The sequence below is a fragment of the Engraulis encrasicolus genome, chromosome 7, assembly GCF_034702125.1.
Source record: "Engraulis encrasicolus isolate BLACKSEA-1 chromosome 7, IST_EnEncr_1.0, whole genome shotgun sequence".
Taxonomy (NCBI): domain Eukaryota; kingdom Metazoa; phylum Chordata; class Actinopteri; order Clupeiformes; family Engraulidae; genus Engraulis; species Engraulis encrasicolus.
The window spans coordinates 37,719,560-37,730,736 of NC_085863.1; the positions used below are offsets into that span (position 1 = coordinate 37,719,560).

An 11,177-nucleotide genomic window follows, 5' to 3' on the forward strand; every position below is an offset into this window, starting at 1 on the left:
GATTTTAATGAATGGACAGGCTAACAGATAGAGACGTTTTGATTGGGTCCAGTAAGCTTGCTGGATTAGATGATGGGCTGAAAGTGACAGCCATGGCAGCAGATATCATTGATTTTTTTTCCCTGAGTGTTTTTTTTTCTTTCAGTGAGAGAGTTAGATGACAGGTCCTTGAGACTCTATCCAGGGGAATGGTGCTGATGTTTGGAGAAGGATGGCGGTTGTGCTCTTAAAAGAAAAAAAAGAGTAGATAGCTCAGCTGGAAGTGATGGTCCTCCCGTCGACTACAGTACAGTGTGTGTGTGTGTGTGTGTGTGTGTGTGTGTGTTTGTACATGTGTGTATGTGTATCTGTGTGTGTTTGGGTAACCCTGGGGATGATGTGTGCGAGCTTGTCTGCCCCCCCACACCCCAAGCTGCTGGTGGGATTTCAGGAGCTGTGATTATCCGGGATTTAGCTGCTGTGCTAAGCATTCTGTTGATTGACCACGCACACATACTGGCAGCTGGCAACGACAGATCACTCCTGCTCCCTCTCTCTCTCTCTCTCCATCTCTCTGTCTGTCATTTCTTTCTGCCACGACTCCTTCATTCTCCATCATTCTGTCTGGCCCCCTTCCTCTCTTTTTTCCCTCTCTGCGTCAATCTAACAAATGGGAAATCACGGGTGCGCAGAGTTCTCTCACATTCTCCCACTTTCTGACGGTGGAAACCATGGTTACTAAGGGTTACTAAGGGGAAGGGGGAGAAGGAGAGAGAGAGAGAGAGAGAGAGAGAGAGAGAGAGAGAGAGAGAGAGAGAGAGAGAGAGAGAGAGAGAGAGAGAGAGAGAGAGAGAGAGAGAGAGAGAGAGAGAGAGAGAGACTGACAGGGGAGATGTCTGCTCATTAGATGGTGGCTGCAGGAGCTCACTCCAAGCTGAGCCCCAGTCACTGCAGGGAAAAAAGAGTCTTTGTGGAAAAATACACAGCAAATACTCAACATTTAACACTTAGAGAGTAGAACCAAAGGCATTCCACAGAGGAGTATTCAATTTGACTCTCTCTTAGTGAACACCCATTAGGCAATTTGACGGTTGAATTTAACACTAGATAGATAGATAGATAGATAGATAGATAGATAGATAGATAGATAGATAGATAGATAGATAGATAGATAGATAGATAGATAGATAGATAGATAGATAGATAGATAGAGTAATAGATTGATAGATAGAATGAATTTGGTTCTACTCTGCAAGTCTTGAATAGACACTGCCACTTAGCACCTGCTCAAAAACATAACTGCAGCACTTTTTCACCAAACTGCCAAATTATTTGTGAAGAAGCTCCAAATTTCTAGAAGCAACAACCATACATTCCATGCGCTATTATAAATTATTGTATGTGTACATACACATGCAGTATGTATACCAGCATACAAATATGGCAAAGTACTTCAAAACACTTTTCCCGAGGCAATATAAATGAACAATCCACTTTCTAATTAGGCTGATGACAGAGCATCTCTGCACCTAAATAGTCAAAGGCAAATCAATGACTATCAACGAGAGAGAGAGAGAGAGAGAGAGAGAGAGAGAGAGAGAGAGAGAGAGAGAGAGAGAGAATGCCTGGCAGGCTTCTCAAGATGTAGAGCCGGTGATGGGTCCTCCTCCGCCTCCTAGCCTATAGCGAGAGCAGTGGCTCTCAAGCACTAATGGCCCACAAGTGCAGATTAATTAGATGAACAAGCTTTCAGAGCCTCCCCACCACCCATCATTACCAGCCTAGATGGATGGCTCCTGTCAGGGCACCAGGCAAGGATACAACCAAACACCCCATCCCACCCCGATACCAACCCGACCACCACCCATAACCACCCACCCCCAAACGTCCTGTCAAGATACCAGGCAAGGATACAACCAACCACCACACCCCAACGCCAACCTGACCCACCACCCATAACCACCCACCCCCCAAACGTCGTGTCAAGACACCTGGCAAGCATACATGCACCCCCCCATGAACTCAACCCGACTAACCACCCCCCCAACCCGAACAAATATGACAGCACTTATCCTCCATCTCACCTGCCCCAGGACACTCAGACCTCAGCAGCCAGTGCATCATGGGACCACAGGAGGAGAGGAGAAGGACGAAAAGATGAGAAGGAAGGAAGGAAGGAAGCTTGCCTCATTGTCATGCGGACCTTTAATGTGGGTGTAGCAGGTTTATTGCTGATTCTGCTTCATCAAGGTGGTGGCTATATTGTGGATCCGATGCTTGTTATGTGGTATGGGGCTGACAGTGCAAGAGGTGCTTTCTATTTGCATGCTTTCAACACATGTGATGAAACAAAAAAATGGAAATTTAGCTTGTGTGTGCGTGTGTGTGTGTGTGAGAGGGAGGGAGAGAGAGAGAGAGAGAGAGAGAGAGAGAGAGAGAGAGAGAGAGAGAGAGAGAGAGAGAGATGCAGAGTGGAAGAGAGAGAGTTTTACCCCCTTTCATCCCCAATCTGTTGCCTTTGAGTAATGATCCAGCAGCATCAGGGAGGGAGCAGAGGAGGGGGATTGCACTGCAGGTTTTCAGTAATCTGTTACGTAACTCCCCCAAATGTGGCGCTCCAGTAATCCCCAGCTCTAATGGGGAGGGGTGCCACCCCCACCCATAAGGAATTTAGACTCAGGAAGTACAGGTCAACAACATACTGTATGCTCACGCAAGCATGCATACACGCCACACACGCACGCACACACACACACACTGTGTTTGCTGTCTCATATGGTATATTATGCACACACACACACACACACACACACACACACACACACACACACACACACACACACACACACACAGACACTCTCCGGCCCGCCAATGCATAAGGCCTCTCTCATAGCCTAAAAGCTATACATAATGCATAGAATAAGGGGAGAGTGTGTATCCCCCTGTGTGCTGCACGGAGATGAAAACAGCAAAACCAAGCACAGTCTGCAAGTAGGCTAACACATGTAAGAGGCCGTAATACTAAGAGGCCGGTCCTAAATGCTGCCATCGGCTATGAGTGACTCAACAGTTATGGATGATTCCCAGGATGCAGGAAATTTGCTTTGAAGTGACAATTCACAGAGGCAAATAATGTTAAAAAGAAGTGCACATCTGAAAAGTTGATATAGTTATTTGCTTTTACAGACTACTCACTGCAGCTTTGACAATGGATACACCAAAATGAGTTTAAATCTGGTAAGTGAGAGAAAAAAGATGATCAATAACTGTTACACCCACTTGTCTGTACAAGACCAGGATTATTGTTGTTCAAGAGGGCCAAACTCTTTGCACAATAGGAATTGCTTTATTTGCTTCTCTAAACTATTAGTAACCTGAGACGGATAATTAGTAGGGTAGATTAATTTGAGAAAGGCAACGCTCTATTATGGGAAAAACACCCTATTGATATTGCATGGCCTACCTTCTGAATTATCAGAACTGCAACAGCTGGTATATTGTGAATGCAGTGCTGCGGATGCAGTATTGTGCAATTTGACATTATTCATGTCTTCACACTGGCCAGGCTTTGTAATCAAATAGACAAGCCAATAGATATTAGCAGAAAACAATGGCCATGGTAAGGGCTATTCTCGTAACTGAGTTGAGTGTAAAATCGACACTATGCATACACGATTTAGGCCTACTCGAGTGTCGCACGATTTCCTCGGTGGCATTAATCGATACTACTGTCATGAGCAGGGTGTAAAGTCAGGATTTCGCCTCAGGTGTCAGACATGAATTATACAAGATGTTGAGAATCGATACTAAAGTGAACAAAAGAAGCATCAACCTAAGGCGCGTGACGTTGATGTGTGCGTATTTCTCCTCAATGCGGCAGGAGCTTGCGCGCGAGGCATACTGCTTGAGACCACTGACCTCTATTAATAATATACGTCATTGCTTGAGATCCGTTGAATTTTATAGTTAATTGCTTCCCTCGTTTGGCAAAATTATGTTTGCGCCACTTTGAGTTGTGAAAGCACTTGACAGCACTTCGCAGACCGATGGGTTGATGATAACCAAAGCGACGCCACTCCCGAACAGCAGATGTCGACATATCATTTTTTTTGCAAGACTCAATGTTTGACAACCCAGGATAGGGGTAGTTCTAGCAGGCAGGTCATAATTCAACCCAACTGTGCCAGGCAAGGTGTGTTTTTTCAGCCGAAATGGAAGTGTACGCTGGAGCGAACCTGAGTGAATTCTTACAGTCCAGCCAAATGGTTCCAGAATGGACTGAACAAGAAGTCGATACAGGAGTGAGTTGACAACTCTGGAGCAGTGCATGGCTGTGGCTCCAACCTTGTTTGTAATGACAGTTGGTAGCTTCCACCAGAATGCCAATGCCAAATGGGTCTTGTAGCCTGGGGGCCGGAGCTATTCACAGCACAGACGGTCAGTGTGTACAGTGAAAACGCATGGGGAAAGATTGACTTGTAGAGGAAGACGGCACTGCATGGATTTGATTTGAAGTCAAATATTAGCATATTTTTTGAAGAAGCTTTCTCACACAGCCCTAGGCTACTGTATGTCAAATGTAATACTAAAATCTGAAATATAATAAATATAATATAATATATAATATAATGTAATATAATATAGTATAATACAATATAATATAATATATGGTACTATAATTCAATCAATCAATCAATCAATCAATCAATCAATCAATCAATCAATCAATCATAATAAAAACATCCTATCATAGATGCTTGAACACCTTTCATAACATGTTGTCCTTCGCAGACCACCATCATGGCTGTTGAGTTTGATGGTGGGGTTGTTATAGGTGCAGATTCACGCACAACAACTGGGTATGTATGCGTTGTTTCTTTCTGGTGATGATAGCATTAAAGAAACTGTGCACTATGTTAGCAGGAGTGAAGCTAGAAATTGTATACCTCACAAAAGAATGTGTTGGGCCCTTAAAATATTTATAATTATGTTGCAACTGTCCTAAAGGGTTCCATGCCGATGACAGGCCCTTGCAATGATTCAACACCCTCCCTTTGTCATTTCATGGAGTTGTGGCATTTTACAGACATTATTAATATTTCATCCAAAGTCTGGGTTGTAGGCTGAGTTGGTTTCCCAGTTGCCACATTATCCCTCCCCTACTTCGCTCCTGCCTGCCACCTGTCATTGGCAGAGGTGTCAAAAGTAAAAGTAAAAGTACATTTGTGGTGTAATTACAACACTAGCACATGGCATTTCATAGCTGTTACACCATTTAGGCTACTGCACTGCACCTAATGAGATAGTAAAATAGACTATGTTGTTACTGAAAAACACTGAAAACCTAACAAGGACCCACCACAAACTTGATCCAACCAGTGCAGAGTTAGCTGATCGTAAGACAAGTAAACGGGTCTACTTGTTTCTCGGATAAGTTACTTGTGTTGGAAGGAAACTGTGTTTCTTTTTTTTACTTTTACTTTTACTTTTGACACCTCTGGTCATTGGGAATAAAAAAATAATACATGGAGAGTTTTAGGGGCGTGGCATTGCAAAAACACAGACATGGAGTTTTAGTTACAATGACAAGAACTTTTGGTAACACTATACTTGAGACTGGCGTCATATGTTTGACATAACAGTGTGTTGTAAACATCATGTCAATATCATAAACATTTTATGACTTTTGCCAATAAGTGACATTCGGCTATGGTAAAGACAGCCCAAACACTGTCAACTTTTCATGAACACGTTTATGACATTGACATTATGTTTACGACTCATCCATGACTGTGTCATGACATTGCTATGACACTATTATGACACTGTTATGTCATGTATATGATGCCGGCGTCAAGTTGAGTGTTTCTAAACTTTTTGTAATGCTTCACACCTCTTTCAAAAGTGCCTACATCGCCAACCGGGTGACGGATAAGTTGACCTTCATCCACGATCGCATCTTCTGCTGTCGCTCGGGCTCCGCCGCAGACACACAGGCCATCGCAGACGCCGTCACCTACCAGCTGGGATTCCACAGGTCAACACTTTAACAGCTTTAAACATTTTGAAAAGACGGCCATCTTGATAACAAACACCTCCTACCTGGACTATGTTCTCCGAAAAAGCTTAAAGATTTTATATTGCACATGTATTGTCTAAAGTTGCTTTACAAAAATGGTATAAGCTATACATAATAATGATGGCTGGGGCTTAAATAGTATCAGGCACATGTAATGTTCATGACTGGAAAGACTATACTATGCCTTACTAAGGTAAGATATTTCGTATCACTTTTCATATGAAACTGCACAAACCTCATCTATGCTATCATGACCATCACACTTCCTCAGCCATCGTGAGTAACAAATGCTCTGTGGGAAACACTGATCTCATTCTTTCTTTAACATCTAAATAATTTAATGTCCAGTACAATACATTCCACCGTTAATCACAGTCAATAAAGCACAGCCAATTAACCCTATTGTGTGCAGAGGCATCTTAAGGCAACTCTTCTCAGTTCCCTAGTTGTGGGTCAGGGCCCATTGCCTGTCATTATGTAGCCATTGCCATTGTGCCGCTCTAATGCAAACTGATATTTTTGGCTTGTCAGAGAAGTAAGAGCATGCATGCACATCAGTAGCACAAGTGCTGGACCAAACAAAAGATAACTGAAAGGAAATGATAAAGGTACGCAGCGTTGTTCTATGCTCCCAAAAAAAGTTTAATGGCACAACGTTTTGGACGTTTCATCAAAGTGCAACCAAAGTTAAACTTTGATCAAGGACTGAGTGTCCGAATTGTCATGCCATTACCCTTTGTTTAGGAGCATAGAACAGTGTTGCAGACCTTTATAATTTCCTATTAGTTGAGTCATAGATCAAGCTGACACTTTCAGCCTGTGTGATTTCAGCATTGTGATGGACGAGCCTCCGCTGGTGCACACGGCTGCCAACCTGTTCAGACAGATGTGCTACCGCTACCGGGAGACGCTGATGGCCGGGATCATCGTAGCCGGGTGGGACAAGAGACACGGCGGCCAGGTGAGTGTGCAGTGTGGGTACTGATACATATGTGTGCACTGTGCAGATCTATGGCAGTGGTTCCCAACCAGGGGTACATAGACCACTAGGGATGCGCAAGCACACTGCAGGGGGCACTTGGAAAAAATGTTAATGATAACAAATGCAGCACACATCATTTGGACCAACGCACAAGCAGTATCTGTGAGTTTTTGGGACTGTTCCTTTCAACATTTTCCTGGCCTTTGGCTTGGTAGCGTTCTTTGGTGGCACACACACACACACACACACACACACACACACACACACACACACACACACACACACACACACACACACACACACACACACACACACACACACACACACACACACACACACAAAGAAACCTGGTACCTGTATCTGAACAGCTGTTATCAGTATAAATCACTATTATGCAGCATGACACATAAGCATCCCAATTCTCAACCCTAACTAAGCTCATTACAGGCCCAGAAAGCAATATCTACTCAGCCACCTGGGGGCAGTGCTGGGCTTGTGACCACAGGGCTCTGGGTGAGCACAGCCTCCATCTTCTGTAGGTACCTGTGGTCTTAAATCAATGCAAATCAATGGAGTATAATGCCCTGAAACTTTGTGAATATGTAGTGACCCATTAATGAAGGACCAGATCTGAAATGTCAGGTATATATCTACTTAAAGCATATAAGTCGATAAAATACATTTTAAAATCAGTTCATATAAGTTATTTAGTAAGTAATTTAGTTGCACATTTCAAACATTGTTCTTGTATAATGTGTCAATGGAAATTTTCACATTATTATGCCATTTTTTTGTCAAAGATGAGCCCTTTTTCCGTTCATATACATTGCACAGGTCTACGTACAAACAATGGCTGCCAGGATTGCCGTAAATAATGGGGTGTTGTCACCTCTAGTCCAATGTTTTACCTCTATGGGTAGTAGACTTGTTTGCAGACAAGAGAGTGACAACAAAGGGGGTAGAGGATCTGGTTATGAGGTACCTGGAACAGTACCGTCCCCCCACACTGCTCACTACTAGGCATACTATGGCTCCCTGCTGTGCATACTGTGTGTGATGCAGTGATGAAATGCAGTGTAACTTTCTAATACACTCTTTTCCAAAAATACAGTTAATACTGTCGGAAAATAGTTAAAACTGGTGTGTTTTTATTGTACTTCTCAATCAATGTCAGTAAATTAACTGTTTTGTTGTTTGAACATGGTAAGTTTGACATAAATCCAGATCCAACTGCTCCGATGCTACCTTAGAATTAGTTTTTTTTAAATAACTGAAATTGCACAATATATATCATTATATTCAAAGATTGAAAAGATTAAATAAAGCTTTATTGTCAACAGGTAATATGTTCCCATATTTGCCATGAAGTTTTCTTTTGATATTATGTTATACTTATGTATATATTGCATAATACATGGTTTTCATTGCCTTTTGGAATATGATGACACGTGTTGTGTACCCTGTGTGCTGTGGTGTGGTGCGTAATCACAGTGACATTATGGGGCCAGTTTGTTTTATATGGACATTACTCACCTCATGCCCTGGGCTCCTCTCAGGTGTACACGGTGCCTGTGGGAGGCATGCTGGTCAGGCAGCCTGTAGCCATAGGAGGCTCCGGGAGCTCCTACATCTATGGCTTTGTAGACTCCAACTACAAACCCAAGATGACCAAGGAGGAGTGTCTGCGCTTTACTGGAAAAGGTGAGTGAGTTCAGGACTGGGCTCCCTTTCAAATCCAAAATGTTGGCTTGGAAGTGCAGTATGTCAGGGGGAAAGCAATGTAACACTCTGTGTAGTCTTGTGAACTTCATAAGGAACATTTGGATTGATGGTTTGGAGTGGACAAGATCATCCTGTGAAACTGACTGTGGGATTTGAAGAGACAAAGATTCTGTCTTCATGAGTTTGTCTCAAGCCTAAAGTGTGTCTCAAGACTCTCATTTAATATTACATTACATCAGTAATGATTCAGTCTGCATACAGTCTGTTCTGACCATCAATAGTAAAATAAATCAAACTAGTGGATGAATCATCTCTGAATTTTGCAGTCAGCAGCTACATTACTGAGTAACATCTCCAATATCTGTGCCTGCCAGTTAGTTTGTGTGTGTGTGCGTGCGTGCGTGCGTGCGTGCGTGCGTGTGTGTGTGTGTGTGTGTGTGTGTGTGTGTGTGTGTGTGTGTGTGTGTGTGTGTGTGTGTGTGTGTGTGTGTGTGTGTGTGTGTGTGTGTGTGTGGCATATTAAAGCTGGAGGGTGTGCTCCAGGGGAGGCTAATTTTGTAGCTCTGTGAAAATGCTAACGTCACTGGTTGCAGCAGGCAGAATTTGATAGTAAGCGCCCCCACTTCTTGGAGCCAAGGGCACCTCATAAAATACACATCATCTAAGGTCACGGGATGAACTTGGCACTAATGTTTGGAGGGGGCAAGAGAGATAGGAGAGCAGGTGAACATAGGCCTTAGGGAAGTGGGATAATGCTGTGATAAGCTGTGATGGACTGCATCATATCTCTGGAAATGCATATTTCAAGTGAGTGTTGCGACTTTGAGTTTAAAGCCGGGAGGGTGCGAAAGTTCCACAAAGTAATCCAACAGTCCAGAAAAAAGGAACTTGCACACCACTGATGCTGATGCAAAATTAAAGAATTTTAATGCATGAAGAACTGCACTCTTTGGCACTGATGATGGTCGGAAGGACTGAAAATGTTTTGCACTTAACTGTGTATCACTTTCTTCTCTAAGTGCTTTAAAATTATGTGATTTTGCATTAGCATCAGTGGTGTGCGAGTTCCTTTCTTTGCTGGACTACTGCATCATATCTCTGAAAGCGATTTTTGTCTTTCTTCACTCCCTCTCTTCTCTTCTCTTCTCTCAGCGTTGGCGTTGGCCATGGAGCGCGATGGCTCATCAGGGGGTGTGGCCAGACTGGCAGCCATTACTAAGGCGGGGCTTGAGCGCACTGTTATTCTGGGTAACCAGCTGCCCAAATTCTCCCCTTCATAAGGGGCTTATTTTAGGTCCTACCCGCACAATCACTGCTCACCTGACTATGCCTCAGCGCTTGGACCAAGTCACTGTTCTTGTCGGTTGATAAAAAGAGTTCCAGGTCATATTTTAAGAAGTAATATTTTAAGCCTTCATGTCACATTTTGTATTGGTGTAAATAAATAATGGGCATAATGGTGCTGTATAACATGCTTTATTATTATTTATGCATGTTGAGATCAGAAAAGCTCTGCAGACAGAAGTCAATAAATAAAAATGTTGATATCTTTCATGTTGCAAGTTGTATTTGGGAACATATTGTGTAATTGAGCTACTAACATAACACACTATGGGATGCCATCAACACAAATGGCCTGAGTGGTGGTGATTTGGTCCTGCTGGGTAATTTTTAAGTAATGCTGCACAGCAGGCTCTGGCCTGGTTGGCGGATGTCCTAATATCTCTCTCCCGCAGAGTGACACAAGCCCCGGCGCACCAGAGTATCGCTACACACGATTCACCAACACCATCTGTCTCCTGTCAAAGTCAAATTTAGCTCAGGGAACCCACTGTTCTGCTCTGGCCGCACCGCAGCACATGTTGTGTTCCAGTTTGGATCGGGCTTGCCTTGATGGCCACAGCACAGCAGGGAGAGGGCCTTGATCACAGGCACGGCCACGGCCACTCACTTAGATTGGCTGTTACCTCAACCAGGGCCGCTGACAGTTTGGCGGGCCCAGGATACAGTAATCTGAAATCCTCTTTAATACATACATCCCTTTCAATACATACAATGTAATTGGGGCCTAATTCTGCGGCCTGTCTACCTGGACCTGGGACAACTGACCAGTTTGTCTCCCTCTGTCGGCTTCCCTGACCTCAACCACGCTGATCCTAGAGGGTGGCCGTGAATTCAAAGGGGGCTTTGGAAGCTTGAGTGCCGATTTGTTTCAGTGTAGAAATGCACAAATGCCTCAATTGAATGAAAACACAAATGCCTATTTATGTGTCCGACTCAGATATAATTCTTTTACTTTCATACTACGGTAGACCTTTACATTTTGCATTAATCTTACACTTAGGATAACAATCGCTGAGGTTGAGGGTTGAATACCTCTGTAGTCATGCGCTGTCTTAAGAATTTCCTTTCATA

The 11,177-nt window shown here is 43.4% G+C and overlaps 1 protein-coding gene across 1 annotated transcript; it reads left to right on the forward strand.

The window, feature by feature from the left end:
* The first annotated feature begins 4,120 nt into the window (after window positions 1-4,120).
* On the forward strand, window positions 4,121-10,314 carry LOC134452158 (proteasome subunit beta type-6-like). Its single transcript, XM_063202514.1, has 6 exons — window positions 4,121-4,280; window positions 4,771-4,838; window positions 5,885-6,016; window positions 6,890-7,019; window positions 8,597-8,741; window positions 9,915-10,314. Exons 1-6 carry the CDS (start codon window positions 4,191-4,193, stop codon window positions 10,040-10,042), a joined length of 693 nt encoding a protein of 230 aa, XP_063058584.1. The 5' UTR covers window positions 4,121-4,190; the 3' UTR covers window positions 10,043-10,314.
* The last annotated feature ends 863 nt before the right edge of the window (window positions 10,315-11,177 follow it).

What these genes read in the sequence shown, in the direction of transcription:
- LOC134452158 (XM_063202514.1), top strand. Translation starts at nt 4,191, where the DNA reads ATGGAAGTGTACGCTGGAGCGAACCTGAGTGAATTCTTACAGTCCAGC. An exon ending in GATTCACGCACAACAACTGG is followed by an intron (nt 4,839 to 5,884) that starts GTATGTATGCGT and finishes CTCTTTCAAAAG; the next exon opens with TGCCTACATCGCCAACCGGG. An exon ending in TCTGCGCTTTACTGGAAAAG is followed by an intron (nt 8,742 to 9,914) that starts GTGAGTGAGTTC and finishes CTCTTCTCTCAG; the next exon opens with CGTTGGCGTTGGCCATGGAG.